The 25,345-nt window shown below is 46.0% G+C and overlaps 3 protein-coding genes across 7 annotated transcripts; all 3 read left to right on the forward strand.

Annotated features, from left to right (window-relative positions):
* The first annotated feature begins 31 nt into the window (after window positions 1-31).
* On the forward strand, window positions 32-5,031 carry nfs1 (NFS1 cysteine desulfurase). Its single transcript, XM_067245234.1, has 13 exons — window positions 32-414; window positions 606-682; window positions 841-957; window positions 1,065-1,148; window positions 1,453-1,605; window positions 1,752-1,845; window positions 1,991-2,125; window positions 2,309-2,466; window positions 3,150-3,255; window positions 3,401-3,482; window positions 3,571-3,654; window positions 3,977-4,066; window positions 4,283-5,031. Exons 1-13 carry the CDS (start codon window positions 312-314, stop codon window positions 4,344-4,346), a joined length of 1,347 nt encoding a protein of 448 aa, XP_067101335.1. The 5' UTR covers window positions 32-311; the 3' UTR covers window positions 4,347-5,031.
* Window positions 5,032-5,669: 638 nt separating this feature from the next.
* Window positions 5,670-24,364, forward strand: LOC136951464 (copine-3-like). Of its 4 annotated transcripts, XM_067245884.1 has the most exons (17): window positions 5,720-5,753; window positions 8,254-8,345; window positions 15,748-15,879; window positions 16,029-16,208; window positions 17,677-17,751; window positions 17,989-18,060; window positions 18,145-18,228; window positions 18,435-18,524; window positions 19,095-19,193; window positions 19,650-19,736; window positions 19,986-20,045; window positions 20,442-20,575; window positions 20,960-21,066; window positions 21,224-21,357; window positions 21,536-21,667; window positions 21,851-21,955; window positions 22,329-24,364. In XM_067245884.1, exons 3-17 carry the CDS (start codon window positions 15,748-15,750, stop codon window positions 22,440-22,442), a joined length of 1,605 nt encoding a protein of 534 aa, XP_067101985.1. In that variant the 5' UTR covers window positions 5,720-5,753; window positions 8,254-8,345; the 3' UTR covers window positions 22,443-24,364. The 4 variants fall into 4 exon arrangements, with proteins under 4 accessions (XP_067101995.1, XP_067101966.1, XP_067101985.1 ...); XM_067245894.1 differs by lacking the exons at window positions 8,254-8,345; window positions 19,095-19,193 and adding an exon at window positions 18,939-19,034 and having other exon boundaries at window positions 5,670-5,753; XM_067245865.1 differs by lacking the exon at window positions 8,254-8,345 and having other exon boundaries at window positions 5,670-5,753.
* rbm12 (RNA binding motif protein 12) lies at window positions 5,680-12,665 on the forward strand. Of its 2 annotated transcripts, XM_067245846.1 has the most exons (3): window positions 5,725-5,753; window positions 8,254-8,345; window positions 9,126-12,665. In XM_067245846.1, the coding sequence occupies exon 3, from the start codon at window positions 9,167-9,169 to the stop codon at window positions 11,771-11,773; it is 2,607 nt and encodes an 868-aa protein (XP_067101947.1). In that variant the 5' UTR covers window positions 5,725-5,753; window positions 8,254-8,345; window positions 9,126-9,166; the 3' UTR covers window positions 11,774-12,665. The 2 variants fall into 2 exon arrangements, with proteins under 2 accessions (XP_067101954.1, XP_067101947.1); XM_067245853.1 differs by lacking the exon at window positions 8,254-8,345 and having other exon boundaries at window positions 5,680-5,753.
* Window positions 24,365-25,345: the final 981 nt, after the last annotated feature.

The raw sequence follows: 25,345 nt of genomic DNA on the forward strand, positions 1-25,345 counted from the left end.
TGCGTGTCCTTCTCCCATCTTGTATAAGCGTTTACCAGGCGGTTACGACAGATACGATCCAGTCGATAACAAACCATGCTGTGGCATTGCACAGTCTAGCTGAAGCTCACACTTTTAAGGATTTAACTGTCTGATCCAGGCAGACTGCACTTTTAAGAAATAGATACGTTGGTACATTGGAAATCTATCCATATACATCCAGTTTTCTGGGTCTTGGGCTAACGTTAACTTTTCTCGCTGTGTGAATCCAGCGTGCGCGTCACTGCATTTGAGCAGGTTAAAGATAGCTAACCAAAATAAATCAATTGAAGATGATGAGCAACACAGTTACCTCCAAGCTCCTTGGGTCGTTCCGAGGATTTGTATGTCACCGAATGAGCTATGCTCAGAGTGCTGCCACTTCTGCTGAGAGGGGTAAGATATGTTTATGGGTAGCTAGTCTAGCAAATTTGTAATCCCATGATGGCGCAGTTAGCTCGATGTTTAGCTGGTGCTGCCTTCCTAATTATGTAGAAACTGTATGACTTATTGCTGACAGTAGGTTCACTATTACAGTTATTTTGTATCGTTTTGGAAAGTTTTGAGCATTGTTCTTTCTTTGGTAGAGATCATTAAAAGCCGTGAGTTGGAGAAGGATGAACTTCGACCACTCTACATGGACTTCCAAGCCACAACACCTATGGTAGGCTATGAGTTTCTCTCATAACTAGCGTTAGCTATCTAAATAATGACCTTGAAGCATGTATTCATCTGTCTGTTTTGTAACCCTAGCATTGCAACTAATGCGATGCAAAGATGTGTGGGTCTGTTATGTAGTTATGGTTCTGTTTCCTCTCAAAGGACCCCAGAGTTCTGGACGCCATGCTTCCCTACCAGGTCAACTACTATGGCAACCCTCACTCCCGAACACACGCTTACGGGTGGGAAAGTGAGAGTGCTATGGAGAAAGCCAGAAAGGTGAGCAGAGTCTCGAGTGGAGATCCCATCTTTGAACCCATGTTATCAGCTTTGCCCTGTTAGCATAGGTTGAGCTAAACTGTTGTGTGATGTCATCTCCCTCGTAGCAAGTAGCAGACCTGATTGCTGCAGATCCCAGAGAGATCATATTCACCAGTGGAGCCACTGAGTCAAACAACATGTCAATCAAGGTAGGTCTGCTCCTTGCCTACTCTTCCTCTCCTCCTCCCCCTTTCTATCTTCCTGTCTCCCCGTTCCAACTTTGCTCTCTCCAGGCTAAGAAGAGGTAAGAAGGATGAGGCCTTAGAGCAGAGTGGGGAGGGTAAGCTAACGCAGACACTGCCTGCCATGTGATCAGATTTGGTGACGGTGACCAGCTGATAACCTTATTGTTCTCTGCTCTGGTTTGTAAACCAGTTCCAGTTAGAAAGATCTGGAAAAGAAAAGGCTGCTGGATGGTTGTTTATTTTCTCTCCCATCATGCTTTGTTCCCAGGGCGTGGCTCGTTTCTACAAAGCCAAGAAGAAGCATGTGATCACTACTCAGACGGAACATAAGTGTGTTCTAGACTCTTGCCGTGTCCTGGAGTCGGAGGGATTCAGCATCACCTATCTCCCAGTCAAGACCAACGGACTGGTTGACCTTGAGGTGAGGTTTGACTGACTCTTGCCCCTAGCCCTGGCCTTTACAGCTTGGTTTTACACCATGAGTGGGTAGTGTAACTGTACTGTGTGTTTGTGTCTGTGTTCAAAGTATGAGTTGCTTATGTATGTGCCTGCTGTTGTGTGCTGTAGCTGCTGGAGGAGAGCATCCGTCCAGACACCAGCCTGGTTTCAGTCATGACTATCAACAATGAGATTGGAGTGATGCAGCCAGTGCGGGAGATAGGTGAGTTCTCGCCCTACAGTCGTGCAACCTTCTTCACTCTACTGTGCCTGGCCAGGGTCACATGCACCTTTTGTAAAAATTCTTTTGAAAGCACATTCTATCAAATTCTTGGATCATTTCTCACATGTGGCCACATCCTCTCCAGGTCACATCTGTCGCTCCAAGAATGTGTTCTTCCACACGGACGCCGCGCAGGCCGTTGGCAAGATCCCCATCAATGTCTCTGACTGGAAGGTGGACCTCATGTCCATCAGTGGACACAAAATCTATGGACCCAAAGGTGCAAACCGGGCTCAGCCCAAACCCAAAGCTAACCACCCATCTCCACTTGTAGCTATCTCACCCTGCTTCAACCCCAACTAGTCCACCAAGCCCTATTCATAAGGACAATTTTAACTTCTGTGCTGTTCGTTAATGACAGTTCCCACTCTCCACACTGTGTGCGAATGTTGGGCCACACCAGGTGTGGGAGCTCTGTACGTGCGGAGGCGTCCGCGTGTGAGGATGGAGCCGCTGCAGAGTGGGGGGGGTCAGGAGAGGGGGCTGCGCTCTGGAACCGTGCCCACTCCTCTGGCTGTTGGCCTGGGTGCTGCCTGTGAGATCTCCCAGCATGAGATGGAGGTAAGGACCACAACCTTCCCATAAACCACCACAACTCACCACTTTTGTCTCCGGCCTTTATTCAGATTGTCAGTTGATGAAGAAAGTGTTTTGTCCGTCTCTTCATAAACGGAGTGACTAAGTTCAGTTGAGTTCTGGATTTTAATAAGTATTATCAATCTGCAGATTGGGAGAGAAAACCAGACCTCTGACAATACATGACAACACAACACCAGGCTTAGGTCTCAATCATGTCTCTCTCCGCTCTGAAGGCCGGAGGACCATCTTTTATAGGGCACAAGAATGTAAACATAGATACTGACAGTCAGGCAGTAATGACGTTACAACAGTCTGACACATAGACACAATCTACTCTTATAAATAGCAAGCTTACATGAGAACATACTAACTAGTATCCAATGACTATTTCTATTGATTAGTGAATACTTTAAGCACACTGGAAATCCCCATTTCTTCCACAGTGTACTCGTGTGTACTCGTGACCATGTAGGCTGTCCATTGGTTATTTGTGTGGAAGACTCCATGTGTTTGGGAGTCAAGCAGGACAGGATGTTGAGTTCAAGCTCCAAATGTTTGTTTTCATATCTCCTGTTGACAGGGGGGAAAGTAAACCATATCTTGAGTTCCCAGGCAGAGTAACTCAGGGTTCCACAGCCTACATGATTTTGTTTTATCCCTCCTAGTACGACCACCGACGTGTGTCCATGCTGGCTAACCGACTAATCAAGAAAATTATGTCCGAGATCCCAGATGTGGTGATGAACGGAGACCCTGACCACAGATACCCAGGTAACGCACATACGCTAGATTGGCACACACATACAGTATATACTATATACACACACCAGGTAAAACAAAATAATAAAAAGCGATATAATATGGAGCTGCAAGTACTGGAGTCATGAGCTAACCCTGTGTGTTGGTTGTCTCTCAGGCTGTGTTAACCTGTCATTTGCCTACGTGGAGGGAGAGAGTCTTCTGATGGCCCTGAAAGACATAGCTCTGTCATCTGGGAGGTAAAACGGCATGCACACACACACACACTCAAACACACAGTCTGTGTACTAGCCCATGATGATGTGTGTGTCTGTGGTTCCTCTGCAGTGCCTGCACCTCTGCATCTCTAGAACCTTCCTATGTTCTGAGGGCCATTGGCACAGAGGAGGACCTAGCCCACTCTTCCATCCGGTAAGCTACCACCAGGGTTCGAATTACAGGGGGGCTTGGGGGGGTTGACCCCTCTAATTAAGACTTGGACCCCCCCCAAAATAAATAAAAACAACAGGTTGGGCGGGGGGGGGGGGGGGGGGGGGGGGGGGGGTTGAGGCGACATTCGTTCTTGCCTGTAATCGTAAATATTACTTTACGCCCTGGAGAAGAAGTTGACCCCCCCCGATTGTCATTGTATAATTCGCACTCTGGCTGCCACGCAACACAAACACACCAGTGTCAGTGAGACATCCATAGGAGCAGGAAGAACTGCGGTGCTCATGTGACGGTTTGTGTGCAGGTTTGGGCTTGGTCGCTTTAGCACAGAGGAGGAAGTGGACTACACAGCAGACAAATGCATCCAGCAGGTCAGAAGGCTCAGGGATATGAGGTGAGACACACAGACCGAATGACTGTCCATCCCTCCAATCTCTGTATCAGCTATCCCTTCATACCTATTCTATATGTAAATCTTCATGTTTTTTATACATTAATCTATACATAAATTGATTACAGTATAGATTTAGAGGAACTACTGTGAAACTCAGCCCAGCCTGACAAGTACAGATGAACTAATTCATTGCAAATGTGCCTCTCCCTTCTTCAGCCCTCTGTGGGAGATGGTTCAGGAGGGTATTGACATAAAGAGCATCAAGTGGACCCAGCACTAGAGCTTCTAGACAGCAGCCTACTAGAACCTCCTCATATCTAGTTGGCCAGGACCATCTCCCTTAGGAGCTCCTTAACACACACGCCCTCCTGTCAAGAAACACGCACAAGATTCCAACCCCTCAATACCTCTCCTCACCCCCCAGGTGTGAGAGCACACCAGGCTGTGGGGGGGGGGGGATTTTCATTTTCTATCAACATTGTTGTTTTTTTTGTTCCTTCACGTTCAGCAAAGTTTTATTGATACTTAAATGATGTGCTCTTAAGTAAAGTGGAGAATGGAATATATTTTTCTGGCTTGGCTATAGGGCCTGTCTTCTCAGTTGTGTGTGCGCACGTGTGTATGGAAGTGATTGAGTGAGAGTTGCCAGGTTAATCAGATACAAATCTTTTTACTGTTCATTTATAGCCTCTGTCAGCCATGATGGAATTGTCTCCGTAAATAAGACAGGTATAATATTCACACGGACGCTGCTCTGTTCAACCCAGTTGAAGACATCTTCTCACACCTGATGTATTTGTTTACCAATTATCCTATTACCTTCAGGACTTTCATTGCAAACAGGACAACATAATGTACACTTGCTTGTGTCCAGTAAATGTAAACCTGCATAGTTACATGTAACCCATTTCGTCTCCAAGCACTGTTTCTGGTTCCATTATTACCAATAAATAGCTTCATGCTTATTAATGTTTCATGTTTATTAATTTGTATGTCACTAAATTAAAGATAATGCAACTGTTATACTGAACATATGTTTAGAATTATATTGAAAACGTGCTTAGAATTATAAGGTAATATCTGTGTTCAGAGATGTTTTGAAATATTGAGGATACAATATATCTAAATCCTGGGACATTAGGAATCTGATTTTAGATGGTCCTGCCCAGAATTATATGGTTCCATCTCCCCTTCACAATGTAAAACATTTTGTAGTTTAGGTTTTGTAGACAATGACTTTTAAATATTTTTTTGGCTAACACCCAACAACAAATAATCAAGTATATAACAAAAATGTCAGATAGAACCCTAATTCTACGGTAGCGTTTGATATAAGCTTAGTGAACTCAGAGTACTGTAAATTCCACGAACTGAAACGGTCATAACTTATATCGATTGATATAATAAATAGACTAACCCGGATGTTACAACGGTTGTTACAAACAATATTTGGCCTTCTACCTATGGAAGTACAACGGTAGGCACACGTTGAATTCGCGTTTCCATTTTAGTCCAGCAGAGTGCGCTTTTACAGTGAACCAACAGCACGCACAGACTTCTGCGTCACTGGCTCCCCTGCCTCGCTCTACCGACATTTCGTGCACAAGCGAGAAGAACACGGGGTGGAGAGGACGTACGAGAGCGTCTCAGTTATTTAAATAAGATCTGTTAATTGACAGATATTTCGGTAAGGAACACAAAACAGCACAGCAGTTTACACATATGCCAAGAGAAGCAGATTTATGTAGATGTTCTATGTGCAAGTTAACTAGAGCTAGCTAGCTTGAGTTGCTGGATAGCTAGGGCAGCTTGTTTTGGTGGTTGGATGGATGGGCTATTTTGTCTTGAGCTAGCAAGTAAACGGTAGCTTATAAGGTAGTGGTATTGCTTGTAGCTGTCGACCATAATGGTAGCTATGATAATATTGCAGGAAGTAATGCAGTTGTGTCTGCTTGGTGGAGTTTTAAATTGTGGTTGGAAATATTGCTGACTATGTAGGAAGGTTCACTCAAAGCTAGCTAGCTAGTTAGCCGTCGCTCATCCTGCTGGGTAGAGCCGTTTTCATTGTGAAAGTCTCAGCGCCATTTTGTCCCTTGGATTCATGTCTACTAATAATCTATTAGGTTAGGAAACTATTGGTCCAGTTGGTGGGGTGTCCATAAACCTTCAGATTTTATTGAGAACATAAGGTGCGTGTTTTTCTCAACTCTTCCCTGCACTGCGGCTTTGTTGTGTTAAAGCTGAGAGCCTAGATGGCGTATTTCCTGCAGTTCCAAACATATTTCACTGCCTTTTCTTGTGATGTTTCCAGTGTTGTGATAAACCGAATCCGCTGCAGCTGTTTTATTGAGTTTTTATGGATAAAGTAGGCCTATAGATGATGGAAATTATTATGGCCAGCTTAGATAGTCTAAACGAAAGATCACGCATTGAAAACTGAAGTGTCCTACTATACAGACGTGTTTTTGTAAACTGACTTTCAGTTTACAAATTGCAATAGGAAACCATTCTCTATAAAGAACACTGGTTAAATTAACCGTTTGTGATGGAATCCCTTGCGGAAGGCTTCAGGTATTGTGCTGTTGTCTGCTCTGGTTAAGGTTGACTAGTGTTGCTACTTTTGGGGCTTCGCTGCTGCTGCTTAAACAGTAAAGTCTTGCTTTTGAAGGGCTTTATTTTTTTTACTGCTATTAAGGGTATGACTTGGGTCCCTGTTGTCTAAATCTTACATGGTGCTGGTTGTGTTTTTCTGGCCTTGCTGAGAAATAGGGCTATTCACATTGTGCTTTTGGAAGCTATGGTATGTTTGTGAAATTGAACTTTACTACACTTGTATGTTTCAGCTGAACAAATTTCAGTTGGAATGTGTTGAGCTGGTCGGTAGAGATCTGGTGCCTTCCCACAGCTGTGGACCAGAGCTGTGACCGTGTTGACAGCTGTGCTGAGGTGTTGAGACTTTACCTTGGAACTGGGTCTCTGGTGCTGCTTACCTGAGTAACAGAGAGGACAACATGGATGCTGTGTTCTGTGGCACTGCTGAAACCCAGTCCACAACACAAAAAGTATTTGTGCCATTCGACTGGGAAGGGAATCAGTTTGTAGCCTCAGAAGTGAGTGGGAGTGGTTGACAAAGCCCACAAACTGGGAGGAAGAGGGCCAGTTGTGCTAGTATCGCCCATATCCTGTGTGAGAGGATGGTTAAGTTTCAGCTTTTTGTTGTTCTCCTTTATCCTCAGCATTGCATTCATTGGCCAATGTTCTCGACCTCTCATCTGACAGCTTGTAAGATGGTAGGGTTAGCACAGATGTTTTCTCATCATGACATGTGCATTTGTTTTTATTGCCTTGGTTTCTATTGCCCGGATGGATAAATCTGAATGAATCTGACGGTTATTTTGTTGCCTAGGTCCGAGCATGGCTTTGCTGTCACGGGTTTGGTGAAGGAATTTGTTAGGTTTTAATGCTGGAGAGCAGGCAAAAAATTCACATTCACAGATCTTAATCCTGTAGGCTAGATCAGGTTTGACCCTGTTTAATCTCAGAATTCCAATATGCTGTGTTTAACTGAAATCCTCCGTCAAGAATGATTGGTCCAGAAAGTTTCTATTTAAGACCTCTACCTGACCTTTCACTACCTTCCTGTGTTTCTGAATGTTTGCCATGTCTTCCAACCACCACAGACAACCAACAAAATGAAAACCCTTGAACACGACAATGCGATTAAAGTTTGGGGATGGGGGGGGGGGGGGGGGGTTCCTGTTTTTCACTGCACACGGTTGTTGCCTTCAGTGGCTTGCATGATTCTTCTTCTTCTGCTGTTGTAGTAGTGATCGATTTGCTGTGATGACATGCTTTGTTTCAACACGAATACGAATGATATGTTTTTGTCTCAACACATAGCCTCTGAGATGCATGACGTGTGTGTGTGAATTGTCGGCTGTGTTTGGCTTGATGGCAAAGCAGCCACTCAAGACGTCCCCCCTCCTCCCACTCCTTTCCCCCAGCCGTTGATGCACTGGTAGACACTGTCCTGTATTTCTCCCAGCTCCGGCAAGCTACCGCAGGCTACTGCCTCAAACTGTGACACACTGGGGCTGAGGCCAGTGTTTCTGTGAGGAGCTCTCTATCTCTCTCTGCCTGCTGTCAGCTGATGTCCCTGTCTCCCATCTCCTGTTCTTTTGTTGCAGTCTTGAGTTGATGATAATAATTGCTTGGCGTCAGGATTGGCTTGGATATCCTGCTGTGTGACTGTGTATCGAAGCACGTCTTGTTACCCAAGGTAAGCGTGTTGCTATGCCCGCAGAGTGGTAGTCGGCCGCCTACCTAGTCGCACACACCTCACCGTTAGATGCCACTGGGGAGGGCCAGTACATCTCAGGTCATGCCCACTGGGCCTGATAAGGCTCCGTAACCTGCTGCTTGCTAGCTGACCTCACTCAGTTTTTCAGACCTTACTCATTTTAACAGACTTCAGGTTACTAGGGTCAAATTACATTTTACCTAAAGGCCTATTTTGAAGGGGGCTTGCTTAACCTTAAAGTTTGGATTCAGGGAAAGTTCCTTTGGTTTCATTGCAAGAAGTGGCTAACTCAAGTACTCCCAAGTATAAACATGTTTAGGCCTAACAGATTCATAGACGGTATTGATTCGGTATCCATGACAGTTCTGTGGTGTTTTTTTCTGGTCTAGCCCATAAACACCCTCCTTGTAGACAAAGCCCAGGTCTACATTTAAGCTCAACTAATGAGAACAACTCATAGTATTGGAAAAACTGATTTCAAGCACTGGATTCAAACTGATGTTATGAATTCATATTAAAAGTAGATAGTTGGTTGCTATATTCGTGTTTATGGTCTCTTGTCTGCTGTGTTTGTATCCCCCCCCCCATATCTCTCCACTGCGTCATTCTTTTCATCTTCAGCCATCTCTTTCTCCTTCCCTTTCTCTTTGAACAGTCTATCCTACCTCCCAGTAGCTCCCCCCCCCTCTCTCTCTCTCTCTCTCTTTCACTCTCTATTCCGTCCTCCATGGTCTGATGGTCCCTACCCTTTCTCTACAGGTGTGTAAAGGCCAGGGCCAGCTGACAGGTGTGTAGTGGTGATGGCGGTGGTTATCCGCCTGCAAGGCCTGCCCATCGTGGCGGGCACCATGGACATACGGCACTTCTTCTCCGGCCTCACCATACCGGATGGGGGGGTTCACATAGTGGGGGGGGAGCATGGCGAGGCCTTTATGGTGTTTGCGACGGACGAGGATGCCAGGCTAGGTATGATGCGTACAGGTGGGGCCATCAAGGGCTCCAAGGTGTCCCTCCTGCTCAGCAGCAAGACTGAGATGCACAACATGATCGAACTGAGCCGCCGCCGTTTCGAGACAGGTAGCGGCGAGACCGCCGCCGGTAACGGCAGCCGGCCGGGAGGACCCCCCGCCAGCACTGCTGGGAGTGGGAGGGGCTTTAGCAACACCACCACCGCCACCACTGCACCCTCTGGCCATGACAGCGGTGGCAACAAGAACCCATCCACTTATGCCTCCTCCTCTGCCAGCATGCCGCCAAGCTTCAGCAACAACTACAGCAGCCCCGCCATCACCACTCTGGCCTCCCACAACTCCGGCCCCCCTCCCATCCCCTCCCTGCCCCCCATGCCTACCATCCCTCCCATGCCAGTCCCTCCTCCCGTTTCCTCCCTCCCACCTGTCCCGACCGTTTCCCCCCTCACCCAGGGGCCACCTGTGCCCCCTATGTCCCATCTTGCCCACATGTCAGCCATGCCTCCCTTCAACCCCGGCGTGCCACCCCCTGGTGGCATGGCCCAAGGCCTGCCCTTGGGGACGCCAAACCATATGTTCCTTGGCCATATGAACCCCCTGGCCTCCCTCAATCTGCAAGCACACATGAAAGCTGCTGTAGGGGGTGCTGCAGGTCTTGGCGGGCCACCTGTAGGTCTTGGACCAGATGATCTGTATGCCCATCTCCAAGGACTTCCCTTCACAGCCACAGAGATGGACATTCGAGATATGTTCCAGGGCCTGGGGCTCGACTCGATCCGCCTACTGAGAGACAACATGGGCCGCAGCAGTGGTCGAGCCCTGGTCAAGTTCTTCTCCCCCCAGGACACGTTCGAGGCGGTAAAACGCGGTGGCGCCCTCATGGGCCAGCGATTTGTGGAGATCAGCCCCGCTTCTGAGCGACAGTGGGCAAGCGTTGGTGGGCCAGCCCACTCCAAACCCAACAACAACAACCAGCAGGAGTCCCAGGACCAACATCGACGTGGCAGCATGACGTCGGCGTCTCCCGGGGGCCGGGGGGAGCGTGGGCGGTCCCGCTCTCCACAAAAGCCGGAGTTCTGTGTTTACCTAAAAGGCCTGCCTTACGAAGCAGACAAGAAGCAGATATTCGACTTCTTTAAGAACCTGGAGATGGTAGAGGACAGCCTGTATATTGCCTACGGTCCTACCGGCCGTGCCACGGGGGAAGGCTTTGTTGAATTCAAGAATGAGATGGACTACAAGGCAGCCCTCGGTTCACACATGCAGTACATGGGCAGTAGGTTCATTCAGGTCCATCCCATCAGCAAGAAAGGAATGTTCGAGAAGATTGACTCCATCCGTAAACGCATGCAGGGCTCCCAGGGTGAACAGAAGAACAGCTCCGACCCGGCCAAAGGTGCCAGGAACTGCGGCCACATATCCAACATCCCCTACAATGTGTCAAAGAAGGACGTACGCCTGTTTCTGGAGGGGGTCGGGGTGTTTGAGGACAGCCTGAAGGTTCTAGTGGACGGGAACGGTAACGGATTGGGCCAGGCTGTGGTGCAGTTCCGTTCCGAAGACGACGCTCACAACGCCGAACGGCTCCACCGGCAGAAACTGAACGGCAGGGACGCCTTCGTGCACCTGGTCACCTTCGAGCAGATGAAGGAGATCGAGAGAAACCCTCCACCCCAGGTCAAGAGGGGGCAGGGTAAGGTTCAGGGTCAGGGCAGCTCCCAGGTTCAGGTTCACGCACAGGCCCATGCACAGGCCCACGTTCAGGCCCAAGCGAACCCCTTCGGCATGACAGGAGAAGAGTTCAACTTCCTCAGAAACACAGTAGGGAACCTAAACAATGGGCCATTCGTAGGCCCGTTTCCAGGCCCAGGTAATGGCCTAGCGGGGCCCCCTCCACTGCCCCCCCTGGCAGCAGGTCTGGGGGACGTGGGTCTAGGCCTTCCCCCTCCCCTGGTGGGACACATGCCAGGCCCTATTCTGGAACCTCCAGGGTTCCGGCCCGGCAATTCTAGTGGACCTCCAGGTTTTGGTCAGCCGCCATTCGACAACAATTCTAGAAAGAATGGAGGCCAGGGGCGAGGGGGTGGGAGTGGAGGGGGGGGAGGAGGAGGACAGGGTCGGGGTGGGGGAGGAGTACCGGGAGCTGACCCCCTCAGAGGACAGGGGGCCGCAGGGCCAGGAAACCCCCGCGGTGGGGGACCCACCATTGTCAAGATCCAGAACATGCCGTTCACAGTGACTGTTGATGAAATCATGGACTTCTTCTACGGATACCAGGTGCTCCCTGGGTCTGTATGCCTACAATTCAGTGAAAAGGGCCTGCCCACTGGGGAGGCGATGGTGGCTTTTGAGTCCCACGACGAGGCCATGTCCGCCGTCATGGACCTCAATGACCGCCCGATAGGCGCCCGCAAGGTCAAAATCAGTCTAGGCTAACTGACTCTCTCCCAGTGGTAAGAGCCTCTTGTTGAAATGCTGAGGTATCTCACAATCTCTCTCTCCTTTTTCCCTTTGTTGAAATTCTTTACAAAAGTACAATTATTTAGTAGCAAAATATGAAATGACAAAAAAAAAAAAAAAGTGCTGCATCACTTTGATGTATGAAGATGCTTTACTGTAGCGGTTCTGCGTGGATTCCCTGTTGGTTTTCAGCTGGCCATGACATGGTGATGATGTAGGAGCTGGAATCCAATCATGTCCAGAGGTGAAGCATGCGATATGAGTGTTTCTCTCAAACAGACTTGATGATAGACACAGGTCTGGATGCAGGAGTGTGGGTGGAGATAACTGAAGGGTGGTGCTTACTCCATCCTATTCTTGAGGCATGTTAGATGAGTTTCTCATAATGACGATGTGACTCCTAACCCTAACCTGTGTCTGCTGTAGGTTGAACTTTAGCTCTTCCTCTCAACTTTCATAAAAGGGGTTTCCTCTACACCTGCTGCCATGCAAGGTGCCACAGAGGTCACAATTTTGCTCAAAGCTGTTTTCCCACCCACTGTCAATAAATGCAAATGTCAATGTTGTTGCTCTCTTGTGTGAAAGAAACTGTAGTGCTTGTTTCTTCAATGTTAGATATGACTGAATTTTTTTAATCTTCAGAGTTATTGCAGCCTGACCCATGAAAGCTCTCTCTGCCTCCGTTTTCTTTGAACCTATAAGCTGCTGTTTCCCAGATGTAGATTGTGTAGCGTTGTAGTGTCATCTCATCAGAACAACTGTTAAGTTTCATTCATTCGACGTGGCAGCAAATTAACTCATTGGGTGTGTGTATATAGCCTCCTGTCCTACACTTTTGTCAATAAAATGGCATTCCTGATATCATTTATCTAACAGGTATTTTATGTTAATTCTCTGCTCACTGCTTGCTAAAATCATTGGGAATAATAAAGTTATGTGTTGGCAGAGTTTCACCAGGTAGTAGGTTTACACACAGCCTGTGTTGCTATGGTTACAGAAAGCAGTGCATTGCCATGGTAACTCAAAGCTTAAAGAGTTGGGGACCTACAGTGGTGTGATGCTATGGTAATGCACAGCTAAAAGTGTTGTGATGCTGACACATACCCCGGTCTCGTGCTGCTATGGTAACGCACCGCTGGGTGTATGTTTCTTTGTTACAACAGCAGAAGTTTCTGTTCCTGCCCAGGGGATGCATATTTACCTACTGATGCTGCATTCAGAGATGAAATGGATTAACCAGGACAATGTCAAACTGACGTTTGAAGGCCGCAAACCGATGAGACCAAATGAGCGTGTGTGTGTGTGAGAGTCATTGTTGTATGCATGTACACCTGCAGCGCTCGTGAGCGAATGACGATTTCTGGATAACAGGTCAGAGTTCAAAGGAGCCATAATCCATTCAATTAAACACATTAAAATCAGTGGTGCCTGACTGCAGCAGTAGAATCTGTGCAGCACATACCTAGTCATGAATGTGACAGCTGGTAAACACATTCTTTTTGTGTGTTTGGAAGAAGTTGAAGGATATACATTTATCAGTGTTTTTTCTACAAGGCTTTCTAAGCCTACAGAGTGGTCCAGATACCTCTTTAAAACTCTGTATAAATCCATACCTGGACAGATCTAGCCTTCTATAATCCAGGATGGAGATACTGTAGCTGGTCTGTTTGTGTCCTTGTGTGTGTGTCTGTTTGTCCCTCTGGTTCTGCCCTCAGCCCTGGGGAGAGGTCTGGCAAAAGCACAGCCATGAGTAAACTTAAACTAATAGAGGTTATGAATGTTCATTTCTTAGTTTGTGTAAGTAAGGCAGAGAAGAATAATACATTATTTAAACACAGTATTGTGCTAGTTGTTAGAATGTGTGTGTTTTACAGTCACAAGTAATGACTTCAGGAAAGAATGAGAGGGCTGGGAGATGTGTGTGTGTGTGCGCGTCTATGCAAAAAAACAGGTTGCTACCCTTACGATCCTGATCATGTGACCTCACTGCTTGCTTGTTTGCTGCTGGTTATAAAGCACATGTTGGATGTGGACTGTGAGGACTGAGTTCCTACCTAGATCCTAGTTCCTAGACACTAGAACCTGCTGCTACTGCCGCCGTGCTCTGCTGTGAAAGAGGTAGGTACATTCCTGGTCATACCTGTAGGGGGCGCTGGCACCATGGATTCTGGCAAAAAGGTTCTGTGTGTAATATGGATACTCGTAATTGATAAAGGCCTCTATATAGAGCTTTCACACTTCTGGAAGTAAAATTATGGATCTGTGAGGCTAGAACAATGCAGACAAGACCCGGATTTAATTCCATGAAGTATTCCAATATCCCGTTCTGTTCTTCGCCGACACTCATCCTTCCAGAGCTGTGTTAATCGGGATGCTTTGAAAATAAGGCTGTGGCAAAAAGGTTATTTTATAACGGTCAAAGTTTTACCTGTGGTTAGTGCCTCAATCTGTGGGTCAATTTTCAGAGTCCAACAAGGTGATGTGAAGCTGTGCTGATCGGAGACCTGAGGGATGAGCTAACTAGCTTGGTGGGGTGATATGTTGGTGGGAGATGTAAACATTAGAAGGGAGCTGTCGGCCCAGAGATGAGGGAGGGTGTAGGAAGGACCGCGAAAGGAGAATAGGGGCGTATGTGTTCTTTTTCACCAACTTTGTTTTATCTTGAATAAGCTTGTCTCTTGTCCTGGTGGTTTCTATAAACAAGACATTCCTAACCGGTTTATGGCAGGGATGGACTGAGCTGAGCAATGTGAACAAGAAAAAATTATAGGCTATATTTTGTTTCTATTCACTGAGGAGAGGACTATTCATATAGTCCACACAATGCGAGTGTGTAGTCGGTATTTCTCTATAGGCGAGACAGTGGAGGGAATATTGGCTCACATTGAAGTTAGTTACCCTAGATTAGCAAATTATTTTAGGCAGGAAGCAGCACGAGTGTGTTGCCTATTTAAACCACTTACTAGCAAACCCGCCCAATTTAGTTCGATAGCTGCAACCAGGCTGTGCGGGAGAGAAGCACAGCATAGCAGACATAGGTTAGCGAACGTTGCATAGTTACCCCTGATAACAATATGTAACTGATTATTAGTCTGCTCCTTTAGTGGTCTTTTCACAGTGGCCGAACACCGTTTTGTATTTACTTTGCATACCTTCATGTTTATGTTCTAAAGTGGAAACTCACGTCATAACGTGCAGCCAGTCGTATTACTGCGGCTCTATTAATAACAGACCTGATTGTGCACTTGTGTTTAGGATATGACTGGCTATAAAGCTATTTTCATGCGTGTGTAAAACTGCAAGGCCGCTATGAAATCTAAATGAACTGCAGGGATTGTGTAACATCTTTATTAAACGAGCATGGGCGCACTTCCGCAAATTCCCCCTCTACTGCCAGAAGAACATGAGTGATGTATCAGCTGGCCAATAACACCGCTTGCAGAAAGGCAGTTTATCCAATGGTAGGGCTGTTACGTAGCTGTTCATTTGCCACACCTTTTGTGAACGTCGAAAGTCAAATCATCCATTCAGTGACAGTTACTTGTACTCAGTTCGACGTGGTGGGTCAACATAGCATCGTTGTACGTTGTTGTTGGGTGAAACAAGGTAACTTGCTTTAATCGGAGTTTAATCGTTACCCTTTGATGGTGTTGCGAAACGTATAGTTGCTTTTGGTTAATCCACTTGATACAAGACTCCTTGAGAGGCCTTGACTGTATCAAAGTTGCTTCGACGAAACGGATGCATTTTTTGTTTAAATGAACTGGGTGTGGTGTGGCCAAGTCCATCGCTGTGATCGAATCGTTCTGTTATTTTCCAATTGCAATACTTGAAGACTTTTGCTGAAGTTCATGGTTGTGAAACAGAAAAGCCGTATTTTTTTACCGTGATCTTGTGGGACTTACAAGTTAACCCTATTAACCCGTCTAACTGGTCTATTTCTTTTTCAGATGGCGACTGATTGCGTGTCGAAGATCGAGCTCTCCATCTCGTGCAGCAACCTTCTAGACAAGGATGTTGGTTCGAAGTCTGATCCGCTGTGTGTGCTTTTGCAGAGCATTGGTGACGACAAGTGGGCAGAGGTAAGAATGAAGAGGGGGGGGGGGGGGGGGCGGTGCGGCCGCGTTTGGGTAGACCCATGAGAAGAGATGAGGAGTAGACGGGCGTGGGAGAAGAAATTGAACGGCTGAAGATATGATGCGTGTGTGTCTATGTGTGTTTGTATGTGTAGCTGGACCGTACAGAACGTGTGAACAACTGCCAGGACCCCTCCTTCAGCACGCGTCTGCGTGTGGACTACTACTTTGAGAAGGTCCAGAAGTTGAAGCTGGGCGTCTACGACATCGATAACAAGTCTGTGGACCTGACCGATGACGACTTCCTGGGAGGGCTTGAGTGCACTCTGGGACAGGTGGGAGTCACTCATCAGTACTTCCATCACAGCCTGGACCGATTGTATGGTCATCAAAATGATCTTACTACTAACCCAGTCAGTCAGCTGAAACAGGGTGATGCTAGTTGTGGGAATGTTTCTAAAGCAGCTTTGCCCCGACAAACGCCACAATTCTACAACAAACGCCAACAAACACCAACAGTCGGGTCAGTGTGGGCCAGCAGTTTGTTTGTGTGTGCAGAATGTTGGAGTTCGTTGGAAAACGCTCTACATTGGTCAGACCTTCTGCAACTTTACCCGATCCGACTGTTGAACATGTTGAACTCTTCCGACAGTACCCGACAATGACCAACAAACACAAACTGCTGGCGGACACTGACCCGACTGTTGGTGTTTGTTGGCGTTTGTTGTAGAATGTTGGCGTTTGTTGTAGAATGTTGGCGTTTGTTGTAGAATGTTGGCGTTTGTTGGGGAAGTGTGCAAGCTGCATATGGAACTTTCATTCTGTTGAAATCCCTAGAAAGAGTCCAGGTGATGTTGTCATAGACGTTCAGTGAATATCCCTAGACTAGAGTATCATGCTAATGTCCTTTAACCACTGTAGCTACTGGATAGATGATTCCATCAAACAGATAAAGATCCCATCCGTTATCTTCCCTTATTCACCCTAATCAGTGTTTCCCAACCCTTTTTCAGTCATGGCACCCATAGAAAAGTTTCTAGATTTTGTGGCACCCCCCCCCCCCCCCCCCCCCCCCCACGCCACCCCCAAAATCAAAAGGAATTAACTCTGCATATACTGAATTCTCCTGATTGAGGAACGTTTTTAACTCTTCCCTCAGTTCGTAGAGTCGTGCCAAAACCTTGCCGCATGATAGCCATCGAACGGCCGTATGTAAGCTCTGACGTTCCGCTCCCATTTCCTCGCATAAAATTGAACTATATCTAATGCTCTGTCCAGTACATCAGAGAGTTCCTTCAGGAGCGTCTTAGCTATCAGTGCCTCCCTGTGTAAAAAGCAGTGAGTGGCTTTCACATGTGGGTTTTGCGCTCTGACTCTGCTAATGAAGCCCTTCGTACTCCCCGTCATGGCAGCGGCCCCATCAGTACATAAACTGTAACAGTCCTTCCAATTCAACCCCCCCCCCTGTTCAAGATAGGGTCTGTTGTCACACAATATTTCTTCTCCCGTTGTTTTGTCAGGCATTGATTTACAAAATAAAAAAAAGTTTCTTTCATGCTGTCGCCATCTACGAATCAAACATTTGCCATGAGCTGAGCGTGCGTGCCTACTAATGTCAGTCGACTCATCCAGCTGCAAGGAACATTTGTTGAAGGATTTTACACGGCACCCCTGCTCTCGTCAGACGGTACCCCAGGGTGCCGCAGCACCCCGGTTGGGAAACACTGGAGTAGACAACCCACTGTAGTTCAGTCCTGTGGGGGCTGTTTTAGCTAACACCCATGTATGTATGTGTGCCCCAAGATTGTCTCCAGTAAGAAGCTCACCAGACCGTTACAGCTGAAGAAGGGCAAGCCTGCTGGCAAAGGAACCATCACTGTGAGTGAAACTTTGTGTGTGTGTGTGTGTGTGTGTGTGTGTGTGTGTGTGTGTGTGTGTGTGTGTGTCACTTGTGGCCAGCATGAACTGGCTTCCTCTGTAGATGTCTGAAGGCACCTTTAAAATTTACATTTCGGCATGCATAGTATTCTATGTAAATAACTCTAATTTGTGTCCGTTATGGAAATCTTCTGATAGTGTCTGTGTGTGTGTCGTGTGTGTGTGTGTGTGTTCCAGATCACAGCAGAGGAGATTAAAGACAACAGATCCATAGTTTTGGAGGCGGCAGCTAAAAGCCTGGATAAGAAGGTAAGCAGAGATGAAGGACAGTAGAGATTTGATCAAGCCTCTCGTCATTCCGACTCAGCACTTACAGAGGTGTGTGTGTCTCAGGATCTTTTTGGGAAATCGGACCCATTTCTGGAGTTCTTCAAGCAGGGAGACGATGGCCAGTGGCAGCTGGTGCACAGAACAGAGGTAAACAACACAACGCTACACACACACTCCAACACAATACACACACTCTACACAAAACAACGACACACACTCAACGTTTGACACACGCCAAAGGTACCTCACGTATACATTGGCAACACTGATGCGCTCCACACAAGACACACTTAGAATGCAAGACATTTTCTCGTATGTGGAACATGGAAGACCATTGTGTGTTCCTCTGTCAGGTGGTGAAGAACAACCTGAACCCATCCTGGAAGACCTTCACCGTGCCGCTGCAGACCTTCTGCAGCTGTGACTTGGAGAAGAGCATTAAGGTGAGTGCCGTCTGGAGGACAGGACCATGACACTAACTTATACACCCACAGCCACACACACACATGCATACACACACACACACACACACACACATACCATAAAGAAATGCTCACTTGCTCTGGAAAATTAGTGTCTAACATATGTGTTTGTATTCCCCCCCACACACACACCTTTTTCCCCCTCATTGTTTTGCTTTCTGGTATGAAATTCGCTATATAAAGTTTGATTTGATTTACACCCTCCACCCACGCAGGGCCTAGCATGCTCTATAGGACCCGTAGTCGTATTGTCTGAAAGGAAAAGCTGTTGGTTTGTGTTGATTCCCTGCAGGTTTGTTTCACTGTGAAGCTGTTTCCAAAGCCTGTTCTAATGGATAGACTATCAGTCCTGATCTGTGTGTGTATTACTGGCAGGTTGTGTGTTACGATAAGGACGAGGACACCAGCTCTGACATGATTGGCCAGTTCACTTGTACGGCTGCCAAGCTGTTGGAGGGCAAAGACAGAGTGGTGAGCCCCTCTCTCGCCCCTCCTTCTCCTTCTCACCTCTGCTCTCCTCCTCTCCTCTAGGTTCACTGCTCTGACTATGATAACGATGGCTCGCATGACCTCATTGGTGTTTTCCAAACTAGTGTTGCACAGCTGCAGAAAGCTGCCCATGGTTCACCGGTGAGACCATGCTTTTCCTTTCTATCTACAGTACATCAGTGTTCACTCCTTCCGTCTCTCTCTGTAGTAACATTCACTCCATCCTTCTCTCTGTCTGTAGTATTCTTCACTCCATCCTTCTCTCTGTCTGTAGTATTCTTCACTCCATCCTTCTCTCTCTGTAGTATTCTTCAACACTTTTGTCTATCCTCCTTCTCTATCATTTACTCTGTCTTTATTTAACCCCACTTTTTCCCTATAGGGCTTTTAGAAACTGTATCTATCTACAGTGGGTAGTAACTTTTCCTTCAGGTAGAAATGTTGTACTTGGTCCCTCTGACTTTTCCATCTTTATGTCAGTATGACATCCTTTAGTTTCTGAAATATATTGAAGTGTGCTTTACAGTGTAGAGGATCTGGTGATTACGATGTGATCAGGTATCATTATTTGACCACTAGTGTGCGCTGTGTCCCCAGGTGGAGTTCGACTGTATCCACCCTGAGAAACAAAAGAAGAAGAAGAGTTATAAGAACTCTGGAGTGGTCATTTTCAAGTCCTGCCAGGTAGGTCTATAATATTAGTATTTCCACAGACGTTGACTTGAGTTTACCAAGACTACAGTACCCATAACTCAACAGCAACCCTGTCCTGGTAGCATGTGGCTGTCCATCATGGGACCCTGTGAATATATGTGTCCATGGTAACAAGTGGTTGTGTCCATGTCCATGGTAACAAGTGGTTGTGTCCGTGTCCATGGTAACAAGTGGTTGTGTCCGTGCCCATGGTAACCAGTGGGTGTGTTCTCCCTGCAGCTGGCGGCTCAGTACTCGTTCCTGGACTATGTGATGGGTGGTTGCCAGATCAACTTCACGGTATGCCACTCTCCCTCCCCAGCATGGCGATGATGAGGGTGGGGATAGCTCACCTGAGTCTCTCATCGTAGCTGGACATGATAACCAGACATGACATCCACATTTCCTGGATGAATAACTCATCTTCTTACTGGGCTACACCTGATAAAGGACATGTAGGCCATATAAGGACATAACACCATAGGAAGTTATCATCCCCAGAGCACAGTTGAAGTAAAAACATGGTCTGGCCAGTATTTGCGACCATATAAAGCTCACAATCCTGTACACCCTAATATGAGCTGTAATTAAATTCCCATATCCGTATCTGAATATTCTACTGTTCTGAATATTCTACTGTCTTGAATATTCCGAACATTCTACGGTCCTGAAGATTCTAAGTGTTCTGCTGTCCAGGTGGGAATAGACTTCACTGGGTCCAACGGAGACCCTCGTTCCCCCAGCTCTCTGCATTACCTGAGCCCCGACGGGCAGAACCAGTACCTGATGGCCACCTGGTCTGTGGGTCAGGTGGTGCAGGACTACGATACGTAAGAGCCTACATTCTACATTCTACACCTTATATTCTACACCCTACATTCTACACCCCACATTCTACACCTTATATTCTACACCCTACATTCTACACCCCACATTCTACACCTTATATTCTACACCCTACATTCTATGTGCACTCCTGATTCAAATTCATAGGTCATTATCAAGTTCTTCAGAAGCCTGATAACGACCCATTCATTTGAATCAGGTGTGTTAGAGCAGGGATACATAGAAAACATGCAGGGCAGGGTCTCCCAAGGACCAGGATTTAGGAAGGCTGCTATACATTACACCCTAAACACAACACACTAAATTCTTCAAACTTAAACACTATACTTACGCCCTGATCTTCTGCCCTCCTCTCGTCTTCTCCTCAGTGATAAACTCTTCCCGGCTTTTGGCTTCGGAGCCAAGGTTCCTCCAGACTGGCAGGTCTCCCATGAGTTTGCACTGAACTTCAACCCCAGTAACCCCTACTGCCAAGGTATACACCACCTGATCCTGACCCCAGCCCCTAGAACTCCTAGTCCAGCAGTATAAACACCCTAGCCCAAGCTGATATAAGCCCTAGGGGCAAGCTGCACAGATACAGTACTGAGTCCTCAACTACACTGCTGTTTTGTTTGTGTGTGTGTGTGTAGGTGTCCAGGGCATCATAGAGGCTTACCGTTTGGCTCTACCCCAAGTAAAACTGCACGGTCCCACCAACTTCTCTCCCATCATCAACCATGTCGCCCGTCTCGCTGTTGGGGGAGCACAACAGAACAACGCATCTGTAAGCTTACACACACGCACACACACACATGCAAACACACACACACACGTACAGAAAGTTACAATACACACACAAAGGCAGACACACTGCTGTGTTAAACACGTTTAACTCGCCGTATTATCATCTGTCAGTGACTCGTGTCTTTTTCTCTCTTCCTCCTCGTTTTCCTCTTTCTTAGCAATACTTTGTACTGCTGATCCTGACTGATGGAGAGATCACAGACCTGGACCAGACCCGTGACGCCATCGTAGCCGCCTCCCGCCTCCCCATGTCAATCATCATCATCGGAGTGGGCGAGGCCGACTTCAAGGTGCGAGTGATGATCACCTACTGGAGCTAAAGACATTTACATAATTTGCCATTCACTTATAATATGTAACCTTTATATAGTATATTATTTTATGACACAAGAAACATTCCATCTAAGATGACTTTTGATTCACAAATGCATTCATTCATATAAACACTCACTTGTTGGTTGGTTGGTTCCCAGGCCATGGAAATGCTGGATGGAGACGATGGTATCCTCAAGTCCCTGAGCGGGGAGCCAGTGGCCCGAGACATCGTCCAGTTTGTCCCCTTCAGGCAGTTCAGCAATGTACGTCTCTGGAACCCTCTGGTCTCTTTCACAGACACGTACCTGTAGGATAGTACCTTAAGGATAGTACATTGATACACTTATATTGTTACACCTGAACATTCATGCCAATGAAGCATATTGAATTTAATTGAATAGTACCTGTAGGATCGTACCTTAATGACGTGGTCGCTGCAAAATAATATAGAACAGTACTGAAGCTGTTGGTAACAGCAGCATGTTGCAGTACAGTCCCTGAGTTTTCTGGTCCGTGTTGGAGACTAGCATATCCTGACCAGGACACACCAGTCTATCTTAGTAGCATGAGGTACCTACACTGTAACATATCCTCGCAACACTCTCATTGTTTTCTCTCTTTGTTTTCCCTCCCAAGGCACCTAAAGAGGCTCTGGCCCAGAGTGTTCTGGCTGAGGTACCCAATCAGCTGGTGTCTTATTTCAAGATGAGGAAGCTTGACCCTATCAGTCTTCCTGGTGCTAAAGCATAGATCTACCTCTGGAGCCACATCTCTTTGCCACTGCATCTCCTTACCACAGGGGGCACCAGAGGTCTATGCTGTCATTTTATCAGACTGTAGAACCACTTTCTGGAATCATCCATGGTTGACTATATAGAGGTTTAGACAACACTCCTTACAATGTGGAAGTTTAGCAACAGAACCTACTAGTAGCTAAATCTCTCCCCTAAAAACAAAGTTCCACAATTTGTTACATAAAGTCCTTACGTCCAGTGAAATTCTACATAATGATAACCAAGAAAGTACACGTAAATTAATTTCAGGAGCCAATGTTTAGCTTTTCTTGCCAATCTTGTTTCAGTTACCACAAACTTGTCCCATGTCTGTCCCATATCCATAATGAATGTAGTTTTACAAAAGGCTCATGGGTAATCAATTGACTTTGTCCAAACCTTGATATATTCAACCTCGGAATCATCTCCAACTGTGATCTTCTAACAGTGCCTTGAAGACCACTGTTTTACCTTGTAATCCCCCTCTTAAGTATTCCTCTCTTGTCTAGATATTCATCTATAGTGTATGTGCTGTCTGTCATGCTAGCAAGGAGGAGACTGGTCTTCTGACAAACATTATTACATTTACATTTTTACGTATTATTAATCTTTTTATGAGTTTTATCTAGAATGTTACCATAGACACACCCTATGTGTCATGTGTTCCACACTTTTCTCCCTCAGAACCTAATGTGAGCTTGGGCCTAGCACCCTCTTAGCTAGCTGTTACTATTACTAGCTAAACTGTGCTGTCTAATGCTTTAACTGCAAACCAACTTATATGCAAACTAAAACGCCTTAAATGCTGCATGATAGTTGCAGATTTTATACTATAATCACTTTGCACTTCCTGTCTGATGCTGGACACGTTGTGACTCAACAAGGCACGGCAAATGTATTTGTTGGAATACACGCTGCGATAGAATATGCATGTGCTGCAATGGGAAAAGAGTTCAATACCTTTTTCAATTCAAAACATTAGGAATTTATTAAAAACTATTCAATGAAAAGAAAATCGATAGATGGATTGAAATGCCATAGGATTTCTGATATTCTGTACCAAAGACCAAAAATATATACAGTATATGCCTTAGAGTAGTTCTGAAGTTGCCATAGAGTCATGTAACATTAGAGAATTCTTTAACAATCAGGTTGTTGGTAGTTAATAATCATGATATTCAATTATGTTTTACTTTTTTACCTAAAGGAGTTGTGGAGAAGTGTCAAATGTATGTTTGGTTTTAACCCGTATATTTTTGTAAAGTGCCAACATTGATTTGGGTCCAGAGAGTGTGTTTAGTCTACCAATGCTGTTACTTTCATGGTAGCAACTAGGTTTACAAACAAGTAGTAGTACCCAAGACTGACCCCGAGCTAGACGCTCTCCCAGCACACCTGGACAGGAGACATGGCTAGGATACAATTGCTTGGTATCTGTTTACTCTGTAAAGGGAATTTTTATTTCTTATTGAATATGGGAACTATCTTATCTCGTTATATGGAAATTCTACACTAAATTGGGTGTTTGTTATTGTATCTTTCTTGGTTGTAGTCAGTTCTATCATTGTTAAAATAATTGTAACAATTCCAAAATACAGTTTGTTCATTATTCCAGATGCTTTCATATATTTTTATTTACATTTTATTTCATATATATATATATATATATATATATATCTGAATAATGGATTGTTACTCTGGCCAGGACCATATCAGGTTTGTTATGTATCTGATGAGACTTGAGATATTATGTCACTTTAAGGAACCTGTTCAATATTATGAATCATAATATTAAAAGATTATGAAATGCCAATCACCAGACATATTTGAAGACTGATTTGTGCCTTGCTTATTTGATTCATTAAATCAAAATAAATTACATTAATGAGAAAACCATTACAGGAATTCTTCAAGTGTCTGTTTTGTGATCTGTTCACCTGAAATGAACTGTGCCGTATTCCACTCAGTCCCTGAACGTATGATAGAAGTGTGTCTAAGGTGTGCGTGTGTGTGCATAAATGCAAACATGCGTGTGAGTGTGTGTGTGCTCTGATAGTGACTGAACAGGCTGGGCCACTCAGTTAGTTCCCTCACACAGCAGGACGTCGCCTCACCACCTCCTGAACAGCACAGCCGAAGAGAAGGACAAGAGGAGAGGATAACCAGGGAAAAAGGAATGCGAGGAGAAGTGGTGGAGAAGTTCAGTGAACAAGGCGAACAAGAGAAAACAGAACAAGAAGATAGAACGTTGGGACGTTCGGAACTGTGGTGGCAGCATGTGATTCTGCCTGTCTGTCGACGGCTGTGTGAAAACAAAAGTTAAGAAAAAAATAGTTTCACAAGGTAGTAGGTTTACACACAGCCTGTGTTGCTATGGTTACAGAAAGCAGTGCACTGCCATGGTAACTCAAAGCTTAAAGAGTTGGGGACCTACAGTGGTGTGATGCTATGGTAATACACAGCTGGGTGTTGTTGTGGCAATGCACAGCTAAAAGTGTTGTGATGCTGACACATACCCCGGTCTCGTGCTGCTATGGTAACGCACCGCTGGGTGTATGTTTCTTTGCTACAACAGCAGAAGTTTCTGTTCCATATTGCATATTTGCCTACTGATGCTGCATTCAGAGATGAAATGGATTAACCAGGACAATGTCAAACTGACGTTTGAAGGCCGCAAACCGATGCGACCAAATGAGCGTGTGTGTGAGAGTCATTGTTGTATGCATGTACACCTGCAGCGCTCGTGAGCGAATGTCGATTTCTGGATAACAGGTCAGAGTTCACAGGAGCCATAATCCATTCAATTAAACACATTAAAATCAGTGGTGCCTGACTGCAGCAGTATAATCTGTGCAGCGCATGTCTAGTCATGAATGTGAC

The sequence above is a fragment of the Osmerus mordax genome, chromosome 1, assembly GCF_038355195.1.
Source record: "Osmerus mordax isolate fOsmMor3 chromosome 1, fOsmMor3.pri, whole genome shotgun sequence".
Taxonomy (NCBI): Eukaryota; Metazoa; Chordata; class Actinopteri; order Osmeriformes; family Osmeridae; genus Osmerus; species Osmerus mordax.

Bases quoted from the DNA above. Each gene is read 5' to 3' on its own strand.
- rbm12 (XM_067245853.1), top strand. From the start codon at position 9,167: ATGGCGGTGGTTATCCGCCTGCAAGGCCTGCCCATCGTGGCGGGCACC.
- nfs1 (XM_067245234.1), top strand. From the start codon at position 312: ATGATGAGCAACACAGTTACCTCCAAGCTCCTTGGGTCGTTCCGAGGA. The intron at 2,126-2,308 runs GTGCAAACCGGG...GGGCCACACCAG, and splicing joins CAAAATCTATGGACCCAAAG to GTGTGGGAGCTCTGTACGTG. The intron at 3,483-3,570 runs GTAAAACGGCAT...GTTCCTCTGCAG, and splicing joins ATAGCTCTGTCATCTGGGAG to TGCCTGCACCTCTGCATCTC.
- LOC136951464 (XM_067245865.1), top strand. From the start codon at position 15,748: ATGGCGACTGATTGCGTGTCGAAGATCGAGCTCTCCATCTCGTGCAGC. The intron at 18,061-18,144 runs GTAAGCAGAGAT...TGTGTGTCTCAG, and splicing joins CTAAAAGCCTGGATAAGAAG to GATCTTTTTGGGAAATCGGA. The intron at 19,737-19,985 runs GTAGGTCTATAA...TTCTCCCTGCAG, and splicing joins TCATTTTCAAGTCCTGCCAG to CTGGCGGCTCAGTACTCGTT.